The sequence below is a fragment of the Manacus candei genome, unplaced genomic scaffold, assembly GCF_025592945.1.
Source record: "Manacus candei isolate 608988 ecotype Guabito, Panama unplaced genomic scaffold, ASM2559294v1 h1tg000023l, whole genome shotgun sequence".
Taxonomy (NCBI): Eukaryota; Metazoa; Chordata; class Aves; order Passeriformes; family Pipridae; genus Manacus; species Manacus candei.
Window position 1 is genome coordinate 7,926,394 of NW_026138071.1, and position 26,544 is coordinate 7,952,937.

Consider the following 26,544-nt stretch of genomic DNA (forward strand, 5'->3'; position numbering starts at 1 on the left):
GCCGCGCCGCGCTCTGCCCCGAGGCGCACGGGCCGGCGGGGCACGGCGGGGCCAGGCGGCGACCGCGGCGACAGCGGCAGCGGAGGGGGGCAGGTTTCGTGCCCCGCCCGCCTCGGCACGGCTCGGCACGGCTCGGCATCTCACGGCGCGGCGCGGCGCGGCACGAACGGCTCGGCATCGCGCGGCGCGGCACGGCTCGGTTCCGCTCGGCACGGCTCGGCTCCGGCAGCTCCCGAGCCATTCAAACAAGTGGCTCCGGCAGCACTTCGGGGCCGGGGCTGCGGAGCGGGCGCAGCGTGGCTCCCTGCCCCGGAGGCGCCGGGCCCTTCACACTGCCTCTTTTCTCTGACGCTCGCTCTTTATTTGACGATGAAATAATGTTGACATGTCTTGAATTATTAAGTATTCCCTGGATTTTATTAGCACATGATGCCTAAATGCTGCCTGTATCTGCTGGGGTCTTAACCAGAGAGGAGCGAAGGAGAGAGGCAGAGAGACAGAGCGAGGGAGAGGAGAGAGAGGGGTTTTTGACAGCTGTATTTGTGCTGATAAGCGAAGGCACAAGGAGACGATCGACTAGTGAGACAAGAGGGAAGCGGCGGCTCGGAGCTGCTGAGAGGGGCTGCGCTTCCCTCCCGAGACGGCTCGGCCCTCCCGGTGCCGTGCTGGGGCTTGGGGGGGACCCGAACTCCCTCCCAGCGCCTGGCCGAGTTCTCGGCCAGTGCCTGTGTTGGGGGGCAGCTCGCTGGCTGGGCACACCAGCTGTGCGGGGCAGATGCCGATTGAGATCGTGTGTAAAATCAAATTTGCCGAGGAGGATGAGAAGCAGAAGGAGAAAGAAGAAGGGGACAAGGAGAGCCTGATCGAGGAGCCTGACCGGCCCCATTCTCGGGACCTGGCCACCTTTGCCAGCACCAGTACACTGCACGGCTTGGGACACATCTGCCAGTCAGGACGGCTGGGCGTGCGCCAGACCCTCTGGGCATTTGCCTTTCTGGCATCACTCGCCTTCTTCCTCTACCAGGCAGCCAAGTCAGCGCTGCTCTACCTGGAGCACCCCCATGTCATGGCCCTGGATGAGGAGGCCATCCGTGAGATGGTCTTCCCCGCCATCACCATCTGCAACATCAACCGCTACCGCCACTCAGCACTCACCGACGCTGATATTTTCCACTTGGCCAACATGACCGGGCTGCCCCCCAAGGACCGGGATGGCCACAAGGCCACGGACCTGCTCTACCCTGACCCCGACATGGCTGACATTGTCAACCGCACTGGCCACCAGCTTGACGACATGCTCAAGAGCTGCAACTTCAGCGGCGAGAACTGCTCATCCCGTGATTTCACTGTGGTGAGTGCACACCTGGGTCAGCTTCCCAGGGGGCCCCTGCTAGCACGGGGGGCACCCACCCCTCTGGTCTCACCAGAGCAGGGCTCCCTGGCTCACTCCGGCTGCTGAAGTTTGCATCTCTCTCTGTTTGAGTTTCCCTCCAAGTTTCACATGGAGAGAGGGAGAGGGTCCTCTGTGGGAGCTCTCGGCAGGGCTCTGTGCCGCAGGACTGGGCTGTCGGCAGGTCTGTGCCGGAGGGGCTCACAGGCAGGAGCCAAGGGGGGGGGGCGCAGCAGGGCTGAGCGGTCCCCACGGGTGGTGTGCAGTGGGCAGGGGAAAAGCTGTGGCATAGAATTCTGCTCCAGCCTGTGCTTTCCCCGGGTTGATGCAGGGTGCTTTGCACAGTGAGAGTGTGCGGGGGCGGGGGACAGGCAGAGACCCCTTTGCACACAGGGAAACCTTCCTGCATTTGGACGGTTAGCACTGGGATGTGTGTGGATGTGGAGGCTGCCAGCATTGCACACGCACGTGTGCACACGCACATGCTAAGCTGCTCCACTCTGGAGACACAGCTACAGCTGGGCAAGCAGGGTCTGCCCGGGGCTGCCCACTCACTGCCCAGGGCTGGCAGCCGGGCCTCCTCTGAGCAGCGCCCAGTCTGCCCAAGTGGTGAGCCCCAGGCCGACCGCCGCTAGTGTGCAGCTCTCACTAATATTGAGCCTGGAATCACAAATCCCCGCTGTGGTTTGGGAAAATAAATGTGCTGAACAGGCGGAATACCTGATGGGACCCTTTTCAGACCGTAATGACTCTGGAAATGAGCCGCCTCTCTCCTAAGGCTGCCAGGGGCTACTGCTCGGCTGGCTTCTGCGTTCCCAGAAACAGTGCTGCCAGCCGGACTCCGCTTCTTGCCAGGGAGTGGGATGCAATGCCATGGGCTGTGCGGGATGCTGGGGGAGAGAGGATGCTCTGTGGGTCTGGAAATGGCTGATGCAGCATGTTCTGTTTCACTTTGTGCCCATCGGTACAATGCCTGCTCAATGCGCAGGGTGATGCTGTCCCTAGGAAAGAGATGTTTGGGGGGGCTGCCCTGTGCGGGGGGGTGGCATGGGGCACTGCAGTGGAGTAGGAAGGAGCGGGGGGGGCAGCCCCGCTCCTCCTGGGGATTTGCCTGGCTCAGTGCCTGCTCTACGGCAGCTGCTCGAGTTTGCCAGGGAGACGCGTGGTCCAGCAGGGTTTGGAGACGGAAGCTCTGGTTCTGGACAGTCCTACACGTGGCTTGGCCATGCTGGCTCCAGCCCTTAGGTCCTCCTGGAGGATCGTGAAAGCTTTGGTGTGTGAGGGAGGCAAACAAGACCAGCCTTGAGCTGGGCAGTGGCACGGCAATGGGTTTTACCATGTGCTGAACCACTCTGTGAGACTGGCAGGGCAGAGATCAGGTGGATTGGGCTGGGTGCAAGCTTCCCACGCCTTGGAAACAGTGTGTGGTATGCACTGTGCTGTGTGGCAGTAGAGGGTGACAGACAGGACAGTCACTGGGACCTGGCATCTTGGCAGGAGGCTGTGCAGGACCAGCTGGCCTGCCTACATCATCTGCTTACAGGTATGCCCTGGGGATGCCCAGGCAGCCAGGCTCTGGTGTGCCAGCACCCTGCACAGGAGCAGGTTTCAGGTGAGAGAATGACCCACATGTTCATGGCCCAAAAAAGGAGAGTATAGGGCTCCTAAAACCTCCACCCCCTGTCCACAACTCAGCCTTCCAGCATGGCCTTTGAGGCATCGGGGCTGTCAGCAGAAAGAGGCATCTCTGCCAACTCTCACTTGCTCGGAGGAAAGCAGTGAACCTGGGGCAGGAGAGGCTGCAGAGCATGGGTGTGGGGAGGGATGTGTGAAGATGTGACTTTTCTCCACCACGTAACATGTCCCAAAGCCTTAGTAGGCAGCAGTGGGACCTGTCGAGGCATCACACTATTTGCAGCTGGAGCCTCCTACTCCCATTCCCTGAGCCAAATCTGTCCTTTGTGCCTCCTGGGAATGACTGAAACACAGCGCAGGCTGCTTGGCAAGCAGGGTGAGTCCCAGCTGTGATGTGTGGGCTTGGGCGCTCCCGTGCCTCCCAGCTGTGGCCGCAGTACAGGGGCACCCAGGCTGCTCTGCACCCAGTTGTCATGCAGTGGGGAGGTCCAATCTTTGTTGGTCCCATTTCTGGATCCTCATGTGAGCCTTCATGCTCATGCTGTGGGTGGGTGTGTGAGTCACAGCGTGTCCCAGCAGTGGTCGAGGGCTCTCAGACTGCAGCACATCACAGTGGGGCAAATAGCCTAGGGTCACAGGGCATCAAGCCCACAGCAAGCAGTCTCTGTAGCAGAGGTTGTCCCCCCAGCAATCCTGGAGAAGGGAAGGAGCTTCCCCTTCAGCCTTTCTTGCAGGAGTGCTGGAGTATTTCCTTCCCTCTGGATATGAGGTGCACTTCATCCAGAGGCTGGAAGTTTTACAGCACGAGAGTGGCCAAGCTGTGGGGCCGCTGCCGACTGTCTGCCTGTCCAGGAGCAGGAGCAGTGCCGAGGCTGGAGAGTGTCCCCTTACGCTGCCGCTTGCAGCCTGTGCTCGTACAATAAATAACTCGTGCGGATCCTTTAAGTAGGAGCCGTGAGTGGTAAATGATCTTCCCCTATTCAACGTCACAAATCCACGTTCTTTATGGGATAGCAAATTAAGAAACTATCGGGGAAAAAAAAAATCCCCAGCGTAAGCATCTTCCATGTAATAAAGCCTGGCTGGGCTGTAAATCTCCCCAGCGGCAGGGACAGCCCTGAGCCGCAGCGAGACTCCCTGCAGCCCCGCTGACAAATGTGCCCTCTGCGTCGGCTGCTGGAGGGCCATGTTGGAGCCCTGGCAAAGCCTCTTCTGACCCCTTCGAGCTGCACCATGCTCCACAGCCCCCAGTCCCCGCTGTGCCCGCCGGCACACTGTCCGACGGCTGCCTCCGCGAGGGCGCCGGGAGCAGAGCGCTCCTGGCTGGGCGAGTGCAGCTGCGGTGCTGAGGGTGTGAAGCGTGCGAGCGGCTGTAGGAAATCAATGGCGCTCTTTACATGCCACTAAGTGGGAGGTTGGGAAGTGTCCCCGTGGGGCTGGGACTGAGCTGCCACGGGTGGCTCACACCCACCCTCGCCCCTCAAGCCTGACACCCCTGTACAACACGAGGCCAGTTCGGGCCATGTCAGGGAGTACTGTGGAAAGGAGGAGCCCTCCCGGTGGTGGTATGGGGATGGGAGGGGACAGACAGATGGGGGGACAGGAATTTGGGGTCTGTGTGAGAAGATGCATGGAGGGGCCCCCCTCTGCTGGCAGCAGTATCCCGCCTGTTCACCGGCAGTGGCTGTGGCGAGAGGTTCCACTCGCGGCTGGGCAGGAGCCCAGTGCTTTTCTCAAAACCTCATTCACTGTCAGAAGCCTTTTGTTTGTGATGTGTGGCTGCCGAAGCCAGTTGTGCCAGGGCTGGAGGCTGGGGGAGAGCGGGGAGGTTGCTGAGAGCTGGCAGTGCCTCTCAGAGCTGGCATATGCCCCAGCTCTTCAGGCAAGGCCTCCTGCCTGTCCGGGATGTGGGCAGTGTGAGCGGTCTCCCACTGCCCAGAAAGACCTCAGAGGGGAAAACTCCTATGCTGAGATGGGGAACATCCTCAGCTGCACCCTATATGCACCCAAAAGATCCTGGCTGGAGGGGTGGCCAGTGGGCAGTAGGCTGTTGTCTCTGCCTCCTCTCTTCAAGGCTCACCTGCCGTTCCTGACACAGGGTCCCTCTCTGACCTTTCCACCAGAAACATACTTAATAAATGTCACATTTTCAGTCTATTTTTACTCTGGGTAAAAGAGCTGGACTGGTTGTTCTTCACCTGCCCTGCTCTGCTTGGTGCCTGCTCAGCCCCCAGAAATCAACCATGCCAACTCCCCTGTCCTCCTGTACAGGGCTGAGCAAGCTCCAGGGCATGGGGGGTTTGCTGGGGGTTTCCCAGATGCCCCAGCCCCCCAGGGCTCCAGGTACTGCAGGACCTGCCCTGGCTGGGGCACAGGGTGGCTCTAGGGCCAGGCAGTGCCATACAGGTCTCAGCACAGCATCATTCCCATGGGTGGGTAGCATAGCTGTAACTGTGGTGGGTGTCCTGCCACGCATGGCAGGGACTGGCTGGGCTGGGACTGGTGGTGTCAGTGCCCAGTAGAGCCTGGAGCATCCGTCACTGATCCCATGCCTGTGAGCTGCTTGGCTGAGCCACCTGTGCCCATCTGGATCAATGCACTCCACTCGCTGCATCTACCTCCTGCAGTCCCAATCCAGTGCCTGAGCCACCTACCCAGGGACTCACAGCCCATCCAGAGCCCCCCATCCTCCCAGACTGGCCACCATGCCTGTGCATTTCCAGGCCTGTGTCCTGGGTCGTGCAGACACATCTCAGGTTGGCTGTGCTCCTGTCCTGAGCAGCAGCGGCAGCAGCTCCAGCGCTGTTACACATGAGCTGCCCGGGCACGGCTCGAGGCGCTGTTTGTGCCAGAAAACGGGGGACTTTAATGCAATTCGTTGCCATTTAATTTTACACAATTCCTGCTGCTTAATCCGCTGAGAAATGCTAATTTATACAATTCACGTCTAAAAATAAATGTCAGTCCAGCAGCTCCCAGCAGCGGGTAGCTGCTCCCACCAGTCCCTGCTGAAGCCTTGTGCAGGGACACCAGCCCAGAGCCCACCTTGCTCCCTTCCAGCCAGGCTGCTACTCCTTGCCCCACAGTGCCCAGGCTGCAGCAGCATGTGTGTGGATGTGGGCATAATGGGTACTTTGGATACTGTGGTGGGACAGTGAGGAGCTGGCTGCACCTAAGGGTGTCCCTACAAAGCCCCTCATCACGGTGGGACACAGTGACAAGGGGACAGTAGATGTCTTGGCAATCTGGCTGTCTTCCAGATGGCTGGGAAGATGTTTTTGGCGTGGGGATTATGAGATGTCTTTGGGACTGCCATTCTCTCATGGATTCCCTTATGAAAGCTGGGCTCAGCCCCATGTGCAGCTGTACCCTGGGCTGTGGCTGGGGATGCATAGAGTGAGAGGGGTGTCCTGGTGCAATAGGCTGGTGTGGGGCCACCTGAGCTGCACATGAGGGGTCTGGCTGTAGATCGGGGCAGCCTCTGCCTAGTTGGCAGGTATTAACTGATCATGAAGTGCCATTAATGAATGTGGGAGGGGAGGGAAGCATGCACCCCTCCTGCCTGGGGAGTAGGGATGCATCATTAGGTCCCTGAGGAGGCTGCTCTGCAGGGGACAGGGAGGGGGGCGGATCATGCAGAGAAGGGGATCCGTGACTGGGAAGTGCCTGTGCTCAGCTCCCAGCCCCGTGGCTCTTGCCGTCAAGCATGTCCATACCCTGCTGCCCTCCTCCCCAACCCCACTGACCCAACCATCTTGCCCTCATCACCTTCCCTCTTCCACACCTTTGCTGAGCAGACCCCTATGCCACCTCCATCCAAGTGGAGTGGCACCGACAGCAGCAGTGACACTGGGGAGCAGATGCCAAGGCAGTGTGCAAGGGGTGTGCATGAAGGGCCATGGCTGTGGGTGCCAGCTCCCTGCAGGGGGGATGAGGCGGGGGCAAAGGGGGGTGCGGAGGCGACGCGGCGGGGGAGCAGAGATGCTGGAGGAGCCGGCGGCTTTCCCACCGTCTCCCTGATTGAGATCAGATCACCGTGAGCATAAAAAAGCTCTCTTCATAATTATATTTAATGAATTGACTTTAAAAGCTCTTATGCTCTTATCTGGGTAATTTAATATCACACACTTAATAAGCCTGTCTCCGATACGGGGGGAGCCAGCGGCCAGGACGCCCGCGCCTGGTATGGCTCATCAGGGATGTGGGATGTGCCATGAGGCTGGTCCCATAAGCCAGGCTGAGTGGATGAGGACACTGGTATCCCCTGAGACCAGGGCACCCCTTGAGTGACTGTGGGGCAGTGTCCCTCCAGCACTGCTGGCTGCAGAGTGGGCTGGACACCTCGGGTGTCTGTGGGAGGGATGGACACAAGACATCCATGGGGACTTGGCCCCAGGATCTGGCGCTTGCTGGTTCCTGAGGCCACAGGACTGTGAGTTCATGGGGTGGTGGAGACACAGGGCTGTGGGGCTGACAGGGTGCAGGGTGACTGGCTGGAGGCAGAGGGGTTTATGGGGTGCAGCATGGCCATCTGAGCATAGGGCAGGCCTGTCTGGGTTGCAGGTGTCCTGTGCCAGTGGCATAGTTGGATGTTGTGTGGCCCCATGGCTGGAAGGGTATTGCTGTGATCCTGTCCTTTGTGCCAGTGTCAACCATGGCATGTTCATGGCTGTCCCATGAACAGCGCTGGGGGCAGCCATGGGGCAGAGTGCACCTCAGATTCCAGTGCCACTATGCTGTAGGCTCCAGCCAATCGGGGCAGTCACCCGGGATGGCACAGAGGTAAATGAAGGCTTGTCACCCCGGTCTCTGCAGCTCTACCTCCCCTCACCGGCTCCTGCAGTTCCAGCCTCGGTGTGGGCTGCCTCCCTGCAGGCAGGCATTGCTGCAGCCCCGGCAGGAATCTCTGGCCCCCCCGCGACCCATCACTGCATACGGGCGGGCGCCTGCAGCAAGCCGGAGGGAAGGCCCTGCCATATGGAGCCAAGAGCCCTGGGGACTCTTAGCTGTGGAGCCTGAGTGTGGGCTAGGGCTGGGACCTGTGTCCTGTGTCTGTAGGGACAGCCCCCAGAATCCCCTACACCAGGCACTCACTGGGCAGCAGGTTGGAAAGCCACTGGCTGGGCTCATGTTCCCTGCATGTCAAAGCCAGAGCTGCTGTGAGATAGCCTGTCCCCCGAGACTGGCACCGTGTCCCCAATCACCCAGTGGCCTCAGGTCCCTGATTTTCAAGTGATAGAGGATAGAGCAGAACTTCCCAGTATTCATGTCAGTGCTTCCCCAGGACCGGTGGCAGGGAAAAGATGACAAGGGCAGGGTGAGTGATGCTGGCCTTTGGCCAGCCATCTCCAAGTGCTGGGGTGCCTGGCAGTGCCGGCTGCCATGCCAGCACTTGGTGCCAAGGCTGGGCAGGCTGGAGGGAGGCACGTGCCAAGGTGGTGGAGTGGGGGGACAAGGACACAGCTGCCACCTGGCCCTGCAGGGGTGTTGGGGGGCAGCCCCCTGTGGAGTGGGGACCCCAGCTTCCCACTGGGGCAGCCGTGCCAGGTCTCCCTCCACGAGGCAGAGGCTGGAGAAGGAGGTTTACGGAGCTGCACTAAGTGACGCAAATGGTTTGAAGCCCATAAAGAGAGACGGTTTTATGTAAGACGACTATATAAAGCTCTGCTGTTCTGCCATTGATGAGATATAGGCCTTTATTTATAGAAGGCAATGTTTGTGGTGCGAGTGCTGAAAGCCAGCCAGGGACCCGCAGATAGGGCGTCGAGTCATTTGACATGCAGCTGCCGTCGACACTGTTCACACATTAAAGAAAAAAATTAACAAATTTGCAGCCAGTCAGGTGGAAAAAACAATAATTGTCGAAAAACGTATTTCCCCCTTTTTCCAATAACAAATAACTGGAATGCTGTTGGGGAGGCTTGAGCTTGTTCTGGGAAAGGATGGGCTGAGGCTCCAGCCAGGCTGGGGGATGGAGCGGGCAGAGGGAGGCAGACAGGGTTGGATGAGAGCCCAGACAGGGGATGCTGCCATGGGGTGGGTGCCCCTGCCTAGGCATTTATATGTCACCACTGGAATAACAGGACCTACAGACAGGGATGAAGGCACTGGCAGCTCAGCATGGCCATGTGTGTGCTGGGGGCTGGGGAGAGGGGGAAAACACCAGGAGCTGAAGGTGCTTGCCACATAAGTGGCTGTGGACCAAGCCCAGCTAGATTTTCCTGCCTGGCCCAGCATTGCCTCTTCCTGCCTGCACACACAGGGATGCTCTGAGGTTATTTCTTAGCCAGATGTGGCCGGGTTTTTACTGGAGAGCAAGCAGCCAGTCCCCGTGGTCAGAGCGCCCTGCCAAATTCAGTTTCATGCACGAAAGGAGGAAAAACTTCCCATGATTAATTGTGCAATAGGGGAAAACATGCATCTCTAACCTACTCCTTGACAGTCAGTGGCCTTTTCTCCTAGGCGCTGCCCCAACATGCAGCCAGAGAGAAGGAAGCAAGCTTGGTCCCCAGGGCATGCTCCCTGCACAGGCTGCACAGTGAGGGTGCAAGGGAGGGTGCCAACACCTCTGCCACGTCCTGACTCTGCCAGAACCAGAAAGAGGAGGAATTCCTTGCCAGCCAGGGCTTCCCAGCAGGGAAGTAGCTCCCCGCTTGGTTCTGTGGGTGGCTGTCCCCTGCTCATGCTGCAAAACCTTCCCCTGTGTCCCAGTGTGCTATGCCAGCAGCTGTCACAAGCAGGGCACTGCCAGTCCCATATCCACCACCCCACCACTGTGTCAACAGCAGGCAGGAGGTGAGGGTGGCACACAGCACTGTGCTGCCAGGCTTGAGTTAGGGGGCTGGACCTGCATCCCGACCTGCTGGGACTCAGGGCTCCTGCATATGCCTGCCCTCTCACCAGGAGACCTCGCTGGCTGCACAGCTGGTCCTCCCCTGCCATCCTCAAGCAGCCCCTCAGCAGAGGCCCTCCAGGTCACTGGGCCCCTCTCCGGGCTCTCAGACACAGGCCTGAGCACGCTCTGCACCTGAGCAGCACTTGAACGCTGGCTGAGCTTGGCTGTGCTCAACAGGTTTTCTTCCAGCAGAACAAAAGGTTCCCTCCTGATTGCAGGGTGGGGAAGGCAAGTACAAGAGGAGCAGTAGAGGCAGGAAAGCCAGAGGCTGGAAGGACCTGTGGGCGCTGTGTCCCAGTGGCGCAGGGGTTGGGGAATCCTCTCTGCATTGGACAGCTGAGCCAGGCTGTCCTCTGTCCACGGTGGCTGGGCAGACAGGGAGTAGGGGCTGGGGGACCCACCAGTCACTGCCAGCCACCAGCTCTGGGTTGTGCAGGGCAGGAAGGGGGAGGAGGCACAGCCTTGTCAGAGGAGAATCCCTGATTAATCACTAACAGCCAGCCCTCTAGCCAGCAGCTCATTAGTAGTTTAATTCCCGGTGCCCGGCGTGCAAGGAGGGTCGTGCGGCTCTGATTGAGCCGGATGCGCTGGCCTGGGCAGCTGCAATAAGGCAGCGGCTCCCCCTCCCCAGTCACAGGCACAATCGGTGGCCCAGTTCCCCACGCCCGGGGTGGGCTGAGCAGCCCATGCCGCAGGTACTACGGGTGATGCGTGTGCACAAACGCTGCAGATGCTGTGGGTGCTGTGGTCGGGCACGGGTGAGACACATCAGTGACAGCGGCTGCAGAGGGCTGGCAGGCAGCCCAGGGGCAGGAGTCGTGCCCACGTCCCCCCCCTGTATCCGGCTGTACTCCGGCTGTGCCTGGAGCGTCGTGGTCCCTTCGGTGTCACGGGGCCGAGAGCGGCTGTCAGCGGTGTGAGCAGCCGTGGCGAGGCGCTGCACTCGGTTGCACAAAGATCTGTCACCACTGTGTTATCCCCGGGGTCAGTGGTACCCGCACAGCCCCGTCCCTCCACCACCTCCACCTGCACCCACAGGACAGAAAAGAAAGGACTGTGGTGGCATCCATGTCCCTGCCTGCGTCCTGTTGTTCCTGCCGCCACCACAGGCTCTTTTCTGCCCTGGCTCTTCTTCCTCCAAGGCCAGGGCTCAGCCTGGGGGACCCCTGCAGGGATGGGATGAGGGACTTCACCTGGGCTATGGGAGCAGGAGAGGGGCAGGAGGGAGCTGAGTGTCCCAGCAGAGAGAGAGTGGCTGTGGATGGTGCCCATGGGCATCTGGGCTTGAAGAGGTGGGCACCACTGTGGCTCCCAGCTGCCAGGGGGTGTTTGCAGCTCAGCCACATCCTTTTGCCCTCCAAACCGTGCTGTGCCCTTCACTCCCAAGCTGCCATTTCCACAATTTCTTTACCGCCCAAGGAGGGAGGGAGGGACCACAGCAGAGGGAAGCATCTCCATCTGTCTTCAATGCTCCAGTGGCTGGAGCAGGGCAGGGCAGGGGCCTGTGGGTGTCCCCACTGCAGTGGGGTGAGAAAGGCTAGTGTGCATGTGGGGGCATGCGGGGGACATAATGAGACTGTGACCCCTGCAGAGTTGGTAGGGCCAGCCCAGCATCTGATGCTGCTGCCCCTGAGAAAGGCATGGAGCAGCCTGCCTTCCCGAGTAGGATGGGACTGAGGGCACTATGCAAATCCAGCTGAGACTGATGCAAGTATTAATTATGTCCTGTCAGCTCAGCTCTTGCCCAGCAAGGCAGGGCACCGGGTGCTGTGTCTGCTTGCGCAGGAAAGATGGGTTTGCACTGGCAGTGTGTGCCCTATGCCTGTCCCCTTGTCCACAGTCTGCTCCCACAACCCCACTGTGCACCATGGTGTGCCATGCCAGGTCAGCCTGGCTCTCCCAGCCCCATGGCACTGCCTGGCCCAGGGCTGAAGCCATCTCTGAGCAGGGAGGTGAACAGTCTGAGGCAGGAGCAGTGCAAGAGCTGTCAAGCAGCCTGGCACGCCCGGCTCTGAGGTCTTGCTAATCAGAGTGTGTCTGCAATTACATGTGCTAATTATGGGCAGAGGTTCACAGCAATTCCTGCCCTGTTGGCATCATGTTGGTCACACTGATGTGCTTTGCTTCTGCATGAGGACAGGAGTGAATAACCAGGACCATTCGGCTGGCTCTCCTTGCCCAGGAAACAGTGTATCACAGCCAGGCCTCCTGCCCAGCCCCATCCCATCCCATCCCATCCCATCCCATCCCATCCCATCCCATCCCATCCCATCCCATCCCATCCCATCCCCATTCCATTCCACCCTATTCCACCCCATTCCATTCCTATTCCCATACCATCGCCATCTCATCCCATTCTGTCCTACCTTCATTCCCATTCCATTCCATCCTATCCTATCCTGCACAGTACACCACGTGCGGTACCATCCTTGAAGCCCTGCGTGTGCAGCCGTGACAGCTGCTCTGTCCCCGAGCACCTGGTTGACTCCACATCTCGGTGGAGTTGCTTTTCAGAGGGAGTTTTTCAGGCTCTGACCCCCCTGTACTGCTTCTGCTCTGACATCCTGTTTCCTTATCGCCTGACATGACCTTAATTAACTCCCTGTGCTGATAATGCTCTGGGCTTCTCCTCCAGGAGCTGTATCTCAGCATCGTATCCTGCCTTACCCACTCAGGGACTGCTGCAGAGACTGCACAGGCAGCCTGAAACAATGGGGAGAGCAGATTGTGTGGTGCAGGCAGGGCAGGGCAGTGATATTGGGGTCGCTGGGATGACATGGAGTGGATAGGGCAGTGCTGGAACTGCAAGGTTGGTGCTGCATTGAGGATTTCAGAGGTGATGCTGACCAGGTAGAGATGGCTGTCATGGTGCAGAGGTGGGGGTGCAGGAGAGGGGCTGTGCTGATGCTCAGGGCAGAGCAGCAGAGGCAGCGCTGCCCATGGTGGCAGCATCCATTCCAGGCAGGCAGAGACGTTGTGCAGCATCATGGAGGGGTTCTGGCTCTTCTCACTCTGCTGCGGGCAGGGCACAGGGGCTGCTCAGTCAGGAGATGGGCGTGGGGGCCCAAGGGACTGAGCTCGCAGGGCCCCACCACCCCCAGGGTCTGTCTGCCTGCCCGGCTGCCCCTCTGCCGCCAGCTTGGTGGATTGAAATGCCGGCAATGATAACTTGTAGCCACTTTATCTCCTGTGCTTGGCAAATATTGGCAAAGGGGAGATGTTTCAATAGTGAGGTTTGTCGATGGGAATCTCGGTGTGTGATCCCGCCAGTTCCACACTCCGCAGCAGCCCAGCTGTCTCTGAAGCAGCTGCTCATCAGGGCTGAGTCTGACGTGGGCGCAGCCTGGGGCCCATGGGGCTGCTCCCAGCACCTTCTGCCCATAGACTGGTTCCCAGCAAGGTACTGCTCTGAGCTTCACTGTGTTGCAGCTCATCTCATCCTCTGGCAGAGGCAGCTTGGGCCCTGGAGCAGGGTCCCTGCTCAGGGCTCCTGTCAACCTGTAGGTAGCTTTGCCCTAGCAGCAGGGCAATACCATGAGCCCTGCAAAAAGCAAAGCTTGCAAAATGCTCTCAGCCAGTCTCCTCCCAGCTTGCAGCCACACAACCCTCTTCCCCACATCTCCTAATCCCCACAGCTGCTACTCGCCATAACTCTAGTCCTGCCTGTCTCAGGTGCTCAGCTTCACCCCCAGGCCCACATCCCAGGCAGCAAGTAGGATGGAGGACCTGCTGTTCTTGCATGGGCAGGGTGCAGTTTGTCCCCTCTGCTCATGCTGCCTGCAGACACAGTGGGAGTTGCATTTTCCTGAAGCTGGGCATGCAGCAGAGACCACAGGCATTATGGAAAGTGTGTGCAGATACATCTGCTCACAGCATGTGATGTATGGAATGTGGTGGGCAGCATGTGGCCCTGGGAACGCAGTGCTGGCTTCAAGCAGGGGGAAGGGAAGAAGGTCTGGACAGAGGAGATGGGAGCTCCCACTGCTGTTTCCCTGTGTGTGGGAGGCAAAGGAGTCCTCCATCTGCAGGGGCATCCCATCCCTTTCAGGACATGTCCCTGCTGCCACAGCAAACCCTGGGAGCTGGGAGGAGCTGGAGATGACAACTGAGTAACTCCTGCAGTTGCCAAGGACCAGCACAAGGGCAGTGTGGCCCAAGCATCCAGGAGGGCCAGACACCTTCAGTCCTAAAACCCCTAGACCATCACCTTCTGCATAGTGAGCAGAGGCTAGGGATACATGGGGAGAAGGATATGGACTGCAGGGTTGTCCCTGCCTGCCAGTGCCTGTGCCTCTTTCCCTGCCTGGCAGCCCCAAGGAGGGGGCCCTTGTCAGTGCCAGGATACTGGGACTCTCTTGATCAGCCCCTCTGCCCGGGAGCTCACAGGCTGGGGAAAGCCAGCCCCTATCATGTTTGTTCCATTGATTTAGCGCCGCAGAGAGGGTTTAATCAGCCTTTAGCCTGCACGCTCCAGCATTAAGAACAAATCCATTAGCCACGAGATAACCACAAAGGGTTGCGCTGAGGCTGGATGAGGTCCCAGCGCCTTCAGGATGCAAATTGGCAATCAAAGATCAAAGCCACACAGCTCCCTAATCTCTGCTAAAAGGGCTCAGCTATTAACGGGCCCTTTCCCACTGGGCTGTGATCACCCCACTTCACTAGGGTTCCCGATGTGCTGTCGGGTTACATCATCATCCCAACTGGCCCCCTGGCCCCCAGAGCTGGCCCTGGGGAGGTGGGTGCAGGCAGGGCTCAGACTGTTTGTTTGCATGTTGTTTCCTTCAGTTCTGACATGTTGGAGTCAAATTCATGTTGTCGGAGAGAGCAGAGCCCCCAGAAATGTCGGAGGTCAACAACTGGAGGGGAGGAGAAGAGGAAGAGGTGGGAGCCTGGATGGAGCAGAGCAGTAGGAGAGCAGTGCAGGGCTTATGTGGTGATTTTGGGGATGGGGAGGGGATGCTGGAAGGCGGCTACCCCTCCTGCTGCTCAGGGATTTAGCCTGGCTCAATCCCTGCCTGGCTGCTCCAGGTGGCTCAGGACAATCCCTGCTGGCCCCAGGGAAATCAGTAGTGGGAAGCATCGTGGGGGCACAGGCAGCAGGGAGTGGGTGAGGGATCAGGGCATAGCAGAATGCATTGAAACCAAGTTCCCCTTTTGAGAGTATTTCTGCTCATCCCATGTCACCCTGGGGCAGGGGGTGCACAAGGCTCTGGCTCCCATAGCCACCCTGCCAGCTCCACATGGTGCTGAGTTCAGGCTGCAGGATGGGGTCGGCCTCTACTCCTTGCTAAGGCCACCCTGCCTGCAGTGGCTCCACACACAGCCACCCAGCAGCCCCATGAGTCCCAGTCACCCCCCACCATGCAGAAGAGCCATGAAGCCACCGAGCTGTGACAGCAGCTGCACTGCCAGCACAGTCAGCAAATCTGTGTCAGCCCAGAGGTGTGCTCTGCTCAGCATGGTCCGGCTCAGAGACCAGTATCCCCTGCATCCTGCTGAAATGGTGAGAGGGTGTGTGAGGCACCCTGCAACAGGTGGGCATGGGACGCATCAGCCCTGGCAGCAGGGAGCAGAGGGTCATGCCTGGCTGTCCTTTCATCTGGGGACCCACTCTGCTGGGAACCGCTCATTGAGGTGCTGCTCATGCCTCTCAGGCATGAGGGCAGGCAGCACAGCCTTGCAAGAGGAGCAGGCAGTGATGTGCTGGCAGCACCTCAGCCAGGGTGACAATAAATCTTATCAGTGTAAACCCATCCATAGGCAGGAGGATAACCCCCGTGACAACCCAGCAAGTGCAAGGCTTCATCTGCACAGAGTCAGTGGTGTGGATCTACAGATAAATGCCACGGCTGGAGGGACAGTGTGCCAGCTCATGGGAAGCAGCCACCTTCCCCTCCCGCCTAACCCTTCCCTGAGGCTGCAGGGTCTTCCAGGTCCAGGCCAGTGTGTCTCAGGGACAATGGCCATGGTGTGCCTGGTGGGAGGAGCAGACAGAGCAAGGTTGGAATGGCATCCGGCAGGGGAGCACTTGGATAGGTGAGGATGAAGGGAGGGGGACATGCAAGACGAGGCAGCATTGCCCTGCCTGCTGTCCTGGCCCTACTGTGTCCTACACGCACCATCCCATGGATCCCTGCATCCTTCATCAGCCCATGAGGGCTTGGACATGGCACAGGCTGGACCACCGGAGCTCAGTGACTGGGAAACGTGTGACTGAGTGTGACACCGGCAGTGTGTCCCCGAGGCTGTGCCACAGCGCCAGGCATGAGCCAGCACGCTCTGTGGGTGCAGCCTGTGCGCCCAGTCCTGTGTGTGTGTCCTCGCTCTGGCCGGGCAGCGAGGGATGCGGTGGTGCCAGGTGCGGGGGCTGCTGAGCGGGGAGGCAGGAGGCATCCCTGCCCCGGGCCCCGCTCCTCGGCTCAGCTCCCCCATCTCCCGGCAGCCGTGGGAGCAGTAATGAGATGGAGCAGCAGAAGGACGGCGAGATAAGGCTGCCTGCGCTGCCCCAGCAGATTAAACGCTGGGATTAAGCAGGCGGTGCCAGCTCTGCTGCCTTTTTATCTCGCTGCTTCTCCCCTCTTATTCTCCCGCAGTCGATAGTGAACGGTCTCCGAGCTGTCAGCAAAGGAAATTGCTTGTTAACCCTTTGGGGACGGCCAGCAGCGCTCCCTGTACGACTGCGTTCAAAGAGAAACCGTCCCCGGGGAATGCGCTGCCCGCGGAGCACTGCGGGGATGGGAGGATGAGGGGATACCTCCCCGCAGTGCCCCACATGTGAAGGGGAGCAAGGCAAGGCCAGGGGCGCCCAGGATCTGCTGCCGAAAGCCACCAGAGCCCAACCAGCACCACGCAGAGGCACTGATGTACTGGGGTCCCTGGGGGGTGACAACTGCCACAGAGCAGAAGCTGTCTAAACTCCACGAAGGAGCCCCGGCATACCCCACTTTCAGGTATCCTTGATGTTCCCAGCTTCCTCCAGCCTGCAGGATGTGTGGGCTCAGTGCTACATCTGTGTGTGAAACCAACCACAGGGCTGGGGATCCTTCCCTGGTGCTGGGGAGAAGAGGCACGGGCCATCTGTGTCTGCAGAGCACCGTGTATGGTGCTGGGTCTCCTCCGGGTGCCAAGGGGAGCCCGCAACCCAAACCCATCACTATTGCTCTCTGTGTATGTGACTGTTTTGTTGGGTTTGCAGCAGCGAGGCTGAGCTGCATCCCATCCCAGCGCTTATCTGTAGCGTGCTGTGCTGTGTGCCCGGGGGCGGCGTGCCCGGCGCGGGGGTGTCTGAGGGTGGGAAGCCGGCTGGAGAGCGCCGGAGGATGCACAGAGTAATGTCAGGATTGCTGCTCGGCACAGTCCAAACCCAGGCTAGGGAGGGTGGTAGCAGATCGGCAAACTCGTTCTGGCATGTTTGGGGGTGCAGCTTTGGTGCATCTTTCCCATAGGGACCCTGTGCACCTCCCGAAGCAGGAGGAAGAAACATAGGACAGAAATCTCCTGCAGCTCCAGCACCCCATTCAAGTACTAAGGGAGAGACTAGGGTAGGTAGGCAGCACGATCAGCATCTCAGATATGTTGGCTGGCTGCCAACCGGGTGGACTTCCCCAGCTCCTGCCCCCCCATCTCACTGCTCCTGCCCCCCCAACTCTCTACACCCCTTCCCTGCAGTGCAACACACCTTTGCCACTGGAACTTCATCTTCTGCAATTCCCTTGGTGTTGGCTCCTTCACCTGCCCAGGCGTCCCTTTTGGTGGACTCTTTTAAAATGCAAACAAACCATATTAAAGCAAAAGCTGCCGAGAGATCTGCAGGGAGCAGGTTAGCCCCGGCTGGGGCAGCAGACCAAACCAGGGTGGGATGCTGCCCCACGGCTGCTGTGGGACGGAGCAGTGTGCAAGCCCTGGGCAGCCAGGGCTGTGGAGCTGGAGCAGATGCTGTGCTGGGCTGCACAGGCAGGCAGAGCCTGAATTAGGAGAGGAAACCAGAAGCGACTGGCACGTGCAGGCTGGCAGGCTGGAGGCTGCAAGGGGATGGGATTGCTGTTTATAAATACATCAAGGGAGTAAACACAAGGGAGGGAAGAGAGTTATTTAAGCTAAGGGACAATGCTGGCATGAGAACAAATGGTACAAACTGGCCATGAATAAATTTAGGTTTGAAATGAGTGAGATTCTGGGACAAATTCCCCCCAGGAGCAGCAGGAGTAGAAAGCACAACTATGCAATGGCTCTTGCTCTGCTATTGGAGGCAGCTGTGTGCTGCCCTGCTGTGCAGTGGGGTCAAGAGGTGATAACCTGGGGTCCCCAGCCACTCACCTCTGTGTCACAGTCATCCTGGCTCCATGTGGCACTGGCAGCGCAGATCCCTCTGGCTCCTGGCTTGGCCAGTGCAGGGTTCCTGGGGTAGTGGTTTGCAGGGAATGGTCCTTCCCTGGCACACAAGATTGGGCATGCCATCACAGATGTTGATCCTGAAAGCTGGATGGTGCCAATGTCCCCCTGCTTTACTAGTCACTGGCAGCACTGGGACAGATGTGCTGGGAAGGTGTCTGTCCATGTGCACAGTGCATCCCTCTGCCTTGCATTGCATCTCTATGCTCCTGACCCACCAGGAGCAGCAAGCCCTGTTCTAGATCCTGCCCATTCTTGGGGACACAGGCTACATGCTGGCCCTGATGTAGCAGTCTGGTGGTGACCTGCTGGCCCTGCCCAGTGTTGGGGCCCAGGTGTCTCCCACTGCTCTGCACCAGCCAGCAGTACAGCCTGCAGCCCAGCTGAGCAATTGGTATTCCAGCAGCAAGCCTGCTTGGCATGAGAGGGGCTCTGCCAGCCCCATGCACCCACGTCTCCACTGCTTGGCTCAGGCCTAGCTGAGGGGACTCAGCTGGCATGGGCTCTCCTGTGGCACATAGAAAGGCACAGCTGTGGTGGCAGAAGAGGTCCTGGCCCTTCTGGGATATGCTTGTAGCATCCTCTGGCCCCCTTGCCCCACGCTGCTCTCCCTCTTCCTTTGGAGGCAGGTCAGGGAGCTGTGGAGGAACGCTCCAGAGCTTTGCCCTTCACAGGGAGGGAAACAAGGGAAACAAGGAGCCCAGACCGGCACTGGTGTGTGCTGCTCAGGGTCAAAGGTGCCCTGCTCTGTTGGGGTGAGGATGCAAAGCCCAGTGCCCCATAGAGGTAGCAGCTCCAGCCCAAATAAGCAGGGTTGCATCCCACAGGAGCCATCCCAGCAGCTACATATGGGGCAGGAGGCTGCACTGGGGGGCTGCTAGTGTGGGAGATGGTTGTGCTACTTGCAGGAGCTGGGGTAGAGCCAAACTGGCACCATTCCCAAACCTTTCTTGGGAGCAGGGAAGGGAAATGGTGCGACCACGTGTGAGAAGGGACGTTTGCAGTGGCAAAAACATCCCACTGGCTCAGAAAATTGCTGCAGAATCGGGCTTGAAATGAGTTGAAATTGCTGAATCCAAGCGGATCTCATATCCCGGGCAGTTGTAATGCTGGCGTCAGCGCTGCGGCTTCCCTCCCGGGGCACCCAGGCAGGGCCTGGCTGTGCTGTGCGGGGGGAACGGGCTATTGGGGATGGGGGGGCTGCCACGGAGGGGCCAGTGGCATGGGGAGGGGCTCCAGCAGAGCTGGGCTTCAGGGCTGGGATGGCCACAGTGGGGGGCAGAAGCAAAGCAGGGGGCAGTGTTCATGGGTGTGCCGTTGCCCCAGCTCTACCAGTGTCACCTCAGTTTGGCCCCAGCTCTTGTGCCATGTCCCCTGTACAGGAACATCCCTGTGCCTTCAGCTGACTGCACTCACTCAGGAAGCAGCATTTCCAGTTTTGGAGGCTGCTTTCCCTTATGCCATGGCTTTGCCCATACTATCTTGCTCTCTGGGGTGGGGTACCTCGAGATCACCCACAAGGTTACCCCTGGGCTGGCATCCCCAAGTCCAGGGTGGGCAGTACTCCAGTGTCTTCCCATTCACGTCCCTATCCCCATTTTGCTCCAGTGATGACTGTTCTCAGGGATGTTCCTATGCTGGGGTGATCACTCCTGCATGCTGTGTCCATGCCCCGGGCCTGCCCATCAGCTGCATGTCCCAGTGGGGATGTGGGAGCAGAGCTGGATGTCCCAGAGGGGATGTGGGAGCAGGGCTGGGTGCCCCAGGCATGCAGGAGCAGGACCTACCGGCATCACACACATCACAGCTCGTTTCCCTCACATGAAAACGTTTGGCTGGAAGCTTAGTGTGGCCTCTTGTCTCCTTGGAGCAATCAGGATTTGTCACTGCTTGCAATGTTTAACTTCGTCTTCCAGAGGCTAAATACCATGGGGAGCCGTGTAAGCCGTGGAAATACCTGCGTGAGCTGGGATCAGCCTGAGGCTGGCACAATAGGCTGGCAGCACTGCAGATGGGGGACTGGGAGTGCATGATGCTGGTCCTCATGCCCCCAGTGCTCACGGGTGGACTGGCACGAGCCAGGGTCAGGATGCTGGGGGTCAGCACCTTGCTCCCATAGGGCTCTCCACAACAGGGGGCAGGGAAACAAGTCTCAGGGGCATGAAGAGGACTTGGGCGGCCCCAGAGCTGTGTGGAGTGGGGAGGAAGATGCCAGGGCCCCCACCAATCTCTGACTGGGATCTGCCTGCCAAGGTGCAGGCAGCTATTTCTGTCAAGGTCAGCGTGTCTCCCAGGCAGAGAGAGGAAAATGAGGAATTGTGTCAAGAAATTACCTCCCTAATGGGGTCTCCCCTGCACATCAGCGTGGTATGGGGATGCCGTCATGCAGTGGTTGAGTGAGGAGACCGGCACGAGGTGTGGAAATGCTGCCACCCTACCCCTCAGGTTGCAAGATTCTTAAGTAGCCACCAAGCAGAGCAGAGTGCTGAGAGGCCCATGGCCCAGTTGCTGTTCTTGGCTGGACATGTGTGCCTGACAGCCTGCAAGGTGCTTTTCTGGGTCAGCTGCAGGGAGAAAATCATGTTCCTGGTGCAGGCAGGCTCTCCTCTGCCCTTCCTCCTCCTCCTCCTCCTCATGCACTCCCTGTTATCTAATTGGATTTGTCATGCTGGAAAGGCAAAGCCCCTCAGGACTGTGCTGTGTGCTTGCCAGTGTGATTTCACAGCTGGCCTCAGCACCCCAGCAGCCGACAAGTGAGTAACTCAGCTGGACGCCACAGGCACCCCTGCTCTCCCCCTGCTCCCCCACAGCCATGCCCACCTGCCTAGGGCTGCAGGAGATAGGGGACAAGGCCACAACCACCACAAGGACCTTCTCCTCCAACCCTGCACAACACTGGTCCCTGTCCCTGAGCTGTCTGTCCCCATGTGCCCCAGCCTCTGCCTCTCATCCCCATCCCTCACCTTGCTCCAGGGTGATTGCGATGCTGCCCGGAGATGTCTGAACCGACAGGAGATGGAAGCGTTCAGAGAAATGACATTTTCTCCAGCCTGGGGAGTTCATCCTCCGCTTAAAGAAAACTAATATAGAAGCTGCCTTAGTGTGCCGGGGCTGATGGTATCAGGCTGGCAGCCGCCGGCGCTCACAGCCGTGATAAATCTCAGAAAGGAGCAGGCTTCGAGCCGGCTCCAGCCGCCCCACGGAGGGGATGAGCCTTGTCCCGGGAGTGCTGCGGGGATACAGGAGCTGGAGGGGACAGCTCAGGGCAGCTACGGTGGGGTGACCCACGGCGTCCCGAGGATGCAGGGAGCAGGGAGCCCGCGACGGGATTGGTGCCGGCGCTGAATTCGGCGGCGGGGCTAGGCAGGAGCCAGAGAGCTCAGCGGCCCGGTCCGGGTCGAGGGCTGCCCTGGGGATGGGGGTCCGGGCAGGGAGGGCGGACGGCAGCAGGGAGAGCGCGGGGCCCTGCTGCCCTCTGCCGGAGAGCGCCCGCCCCGCACCCGCCGCCCGCGCTGCGAGTGCGGGGTGTGGAGTGCGGGGTGCGGGCTGCCAGCAAGGGCCAGAGATGGAACCCTGCGCGCCTTTGGGCTGCGCTTCTCCCTGCAGCGGGGTAGAGAGTGTGATGGAGGGAGGTGCACTGCCCTGCCACCCCGGAGTGCTGCCCTCGGTGCCTGTCCTTTTCCTGACCTGCCTGGCTTCCTTCTGTACTTGTAACCAAGCTGCCAGATGGGATCCTGGGCGGTTCTCTGTCATGGCTAAAGTTACACCTTGCTCAGGCATCAAGGCCAGCGGCACAGATGATGCTGGGAGTCACTGCTAAGGTGATCTGGAGCCCCCCTTGTTCCAATCCCTCCTGCCACCAACTGCCCTCCTCCTGCCCAGGCACAACGGAGCTCGGGGTGTTGCCCTTCAAGAGGCCCAGCAGCCCTAACTTGACCCAAGACCGTGGAGACGGCGGGACCCACCCCCCATCCTCGATGCTAGCCTACGTGGGGCGGATGCCGAAGGCAGGTGCCTAGAAGCAGCAGCAGCAGGAGATGAGAGGCTGCAGGGACCGCGGTGCTGAGCTTTGAAGGCACCTGACAGGCTGTCGGGGTGCTGCCAGCCACGCTTGACAGCCGGGTGCAGACACCCCCCCGCTACGGCTGCGCTCTGATCACAGCCTTGCCATCACTTCAAAGAGCCTGCCGGGCTCAGGTGGGCTCCCACGCAACCTCCCACCAAATGGTTCCACTCCTCCTGACCCACAGTCCTGCTTCTCCCACCCCACAGGGACCAGATGAACTGAGGTCCACAGCTCCAGGGCCAGTGATACCAGGGTACAGCCTTGGAGCCCAAGGTAGATATGATCCCGAGCAGCGCTGGCAGGAGGGGATGGCCTCCCAGGCCTAGCACTGTCCTGCCTCTATGGAGCATGGTCTCCAGCCCCAGAACAGGCACAGTTGTGGACCCTGCGGGTCCAAGCAGTATTTCATGGGGGCTACAGTGCCATGCTTGGCAAGGGACAATGGGGACAAGCTGAGGCGCAGCATCCCCAGGCACAGGGTTCACAGTGTGGCTGGGACAGGTCACTGCTATCCAAACACAGGTGTACACCATGCTGGAACACTGGGGGCGGCCAGTTCAACCTGCCTGGGGTGAGGCAACCCTGCTGTCCCAGCCTGGCTCGAGGAGGAATTTTCCATTCCCGAATGGAGGTTGGGGGAAGGCGTGTTTGTAGCAGCCCCCTCCTCTCCCTCCCCTCACCTGTCACCAGAGCAGCTCAGGAAGGCGCCTGCCACGTTCGTTTCCAGTCTCCAGGAAGGTGCGGAGAAAGAGCCTACAGGGAGGGAGAGCTCCCTGGAGAGGACCAGGGACCCTGGGTAGCCTCAGGGGCAGCCTGCACCTCTGCATCCCAGAGGAGCCACCCTGCCTGCAGCCATGCCACTGCCCATTGCCTGCTGCCAGGACAGGGAAGTTCTGACATCATCTCCGGACAGCAGCGCTGCCCAGCTTGCCGTTGGCATCCTGCGAGCCACCCGGATCCCCGGGCTGCACTACATGTGCACCCGGCCGCAGTCCCGCCTGCGCCGCCTGCTCTGGAGCCTGGCTTTCCTGGCCTCTGCCGGGCTGCTGGCCACCGGCACTGCCGACCGCCTGCACCACCTGCTCTCACACCCTGTGCACACCCGGGCACGCCTCACCTGGGCCCCCCAACTCCGCTTCCCAGCCGTCACCCTCTGCAACCCCAACCGGGCACGCTTCCTGCACCTCACCAAGCCTGACCTCTACTCGGTGGGACAGTGGCTGGGGCTGTCCCGGGAGAACCGCTCGCTGGTGCCCGAGATGCTGGCCGTGCTGGGGGAGGACCAGCGTGCATGGCTGACGCATCTGGCCAACTACTCGCGCTTCCTGCCACCCCGCCGCTCCGAACGCACCATGCAGAGCTTCTTTCACCGCCTGGGCCACCAGATCGAGGACATGCTGGTGGAGTGTCGTTTTCAGGGAGAGCGCTGTGGCCCCCAACACTTTGCCCCTGTGAGTCTCCTCCTGGCAGGAGCAGGACAGCTGGGCTGGGAGCGACGCTTCACCCCTGCTGCAGCAAGGGTGGAGTGACATCATCAGGAGTGAGGCTGAGATGAACCCTTCCAAGAGCCATGCAAGACTGTACCTCCCTTCTAGCACCTCCATGGAATTGGAAAGGGGTTCCAGGACCTCATCCTGCTTGTAGAACACCCTGCCAGATCCCTGCCTGCTCCTTTACCCCTCCCCTTTCTCCATTCTCAGGTCTACACACGCTATGGTAAGTGCTACACCTTCAACGGGGACCGTAAGAATCCGCGTGTGACCCGCCAAGGGGGCATGGGCAACGGGCTGGAGATCATGCTGGACATTCAGCAGGAAGAGTACCTGCCCATCTGGAGAGAGACCAGTGAGTGGGGCTATGGCTTGGGCAGGGCACAGGTGAAGGGTGCTAGGAGGGAGGGGTTACTGGGCAAGGAGGGCATCCTTAGTGGGGACTATGGGTCAGGCAAGGCACCAGAGAGATGCAGGTGCTGGGTCAGTGCAGCCATGCAGCACTTCTGCCCTTCTCCCACAGATGAGACATCATTTGAAGCTGGCATCCGAGTCCAGATCCACAGCCAGGATGAGCCGCCCTATATCCATCAGCTGGGCTTTGGTGTCTCACCCGGCTTCCAGACCTTCGTGTCCTGCCAGGAGCAGCGGGTAAGGAGGGATGCCCCACAGTCCCCAGGATGGTGCCTGTGGGCACACAGTCCAGCACAGCCCTGCAGAGATGCCCTTCTCACCCTGACAGCTCACCTACCTGCCACAGCCATGGGGGAACTGCCGGGCCAGCATGCAGGGGGAGCAGATGCTGCCTGGCTATGACACCTACAGCATCGCCGCCTGCCGCCTCCAGTGTGAGAAGGAGGCCGTGGTGCAGACCTGCCACTGCCGCATGGTCCACATGCCAGGTGAGGGCTGTGCATGATGGTGTGGGGGGCACCTCACTGCCCCAGCAGTTCTGCCCGAGGCTACCCCAACTCCCTGCAGCCTGCACCCAAAGATCACCCCTGCCCTATCACTCTGCACCCAATGTTCCCCGATTCCTCATCCCTCTGCACCCAATGACCACTCTGCTGTCCATCCCTCTGCACTCTGAGATCCCCTCGCCCCATCCGTCTCTACCTGGGGACCATCCCATCCTCTCCACACAACGAGTCAGCCCCTGTCCTACCCTCCTTACACCATAGGTCAGCCCCTTCCCTGTCTGCCCTGTACCTAGGGACCATCCCTGCCTCAGCCAACCTGCACCCAAGGACCACTCATCCCTATTTACTCCACACTCTGCCCCACTACCTTTAGGGGAATGAGTCAAGGGTGAGGGGCAGAGTATGGCCAGACTCCCACCCTCCCAACCAGCTGTTTCTCCACAGGCAATGAGTCCATCTGCTCCCCTAATGTGTACATTGAGTGTGCTGACCACACACTGGGTAGGTGCGGCAGTGGGCGGGCATCTGGGAGCCAGCTGAGAGCTCCCAGGGAGGGAGCTGGGGGTTGCAGCCATGCCAATGTGTGTCTGCCCCCAGATGCAGCAGTGGAGGACAGCCAGGAGCGCTGCAGCTGCCCCACGCCGTGCAACCTGACACGCTATGGCAAGGAGATCTCCATGGTCCGCATTCCCAACAAGGGCTCGGCACGCTACCTCGCCCGCAAGTACAACAAGAACGAGACCTACATTCGGTGAGCTGCCAGCACAAGGGTGTTCCAGGGGGTAGGCAGGGGGATGGGGACCTGGGGACCCTCCATCCTAGTCTTGGCAGCATGCAGGGAGTGGGTCCTGGCATACAAGGTCCTCTATCCAGGGGTGTTGCCACTAGAACATCTCTCTAACCCATCAGTGTCCTTCCAGCCCTCCTGCCAGCATCTCCCCACCCCATGGCCAGATGTCCCCATGACCTTGCCTGGGATATGCCCTGCTCATGTCCCCACTGGACCAGCCTGAATAACTCACGAGGGCCCTGGGAGCACCTGGGAGATGGAGGACTGGGGGACAGGGGAGATTTGTGGGCAGTGGGGGTGGGAGAGTTGGTGACCAGTCCTCCCTGCTTAGCACAATGGTGTCCCCACAGGGAGAACTTCCTGGTGCTGGACATCTTCTTTGAAGCGCTCAACTATGAAGCCATCGAGCAGAAGAAAGCCTATGACCTTGCTGGGCTTCTCGGTGACTCCCCTCACCTAACTGTGGGGCCTTGAGGCACTGGGTCCCAGCCCTGGGAGGATGTGGGTCTGGTGTGGGAGGGACCACACAGAGCAGCAGCCAGCTAGCCACAGACTGGTTGAAGGGTGGAATGCTGCTGGGTCTCCCCTATCCCGCATGCCCCCCACTCCCTCCATCCTGCTGCCCCTGCCCCTGTGACTGCACTGTCCCCCTCCATCCAGCAGTCCTGGCATTGCCCACAACCCTGCTGGCCCAACCCCAGGCTCACAGTGGGCTGCACAGCATCTCCTGGTGACCATCTCCTCCTCCTCCCCCCCAGGGGACATCGGGGGGCAGATGGGCCTGTTCATCGGTGCCAGCATTCTCACCATCCTGGAGATCCTGGACTACATCTATGAGGTGTGCTGAGCCTTCAGGGATGAGTCTCAGCAGTGGGAGGGGGGAATGGGCTCCCTGGGGAGGGCATACCATGCGTGGCCACCCTAGAGGGCTATTACAGCCCCCAAATTGGGGAACACCCAAAGG

The 26,544-nt window shown here is 59.9% G+C and overlaps 1 protein-coding gene across 3 annotated transcripts in view; it reads left to right on the plus strand.

Annotated features, from left to right (window-relative positions):
- Positions 1–201: 201 nt before the first annotated feature.
- Positions 202–26,544, plus strand: part of ASIC4 (acid sensing ion channel subunit family member 4) — a 29,069-nt gene continuing 2,726 nt past the window's right edge. Inside the window, exons 1-9 of one of the 3 annotated variants that reach the window (XM_051787917.1) lie at positions 202–1,351; positions 14,709–14,829; positions 24,081–24,225; positions 24,394–24,521; positions 24,613–24,772; positions 25,235–25,291; positions 25,388–25,541; positions 25,931–26,022; positions 26,339–26,418. In XM_051787917.1, coding sequence (XP_051643877.1) covers positions 1,212–1,351; positions 14,709–14,829; positions 24,081–24,225; positions 24,394–24,521; positions 24,613–24,772; positions 25,235–25,291; positions 25,388–25,541; positions 25,931–26,022; positions 26,339–26,418 — 1,077 coding nt within the window. In that variant the 5' untranslated portion in view covers positions 202–1,211. Of the gene's footprint in view, positions 1,352–14,708; positions 14,830–23,125; positions 23,832–24,080; positions 24,226–24,393; positions 24,522–24,612; positions 24,773–25,234; positions 25,292–25,387; positions 25,542–25,930; positions 26,023–26,338; positions 26,419–26,544 lie in introns of those variants that run through there. The other 2 variants (XM_051787916.1, XM_051787915.1) reach the window with 2 other exon arrangements.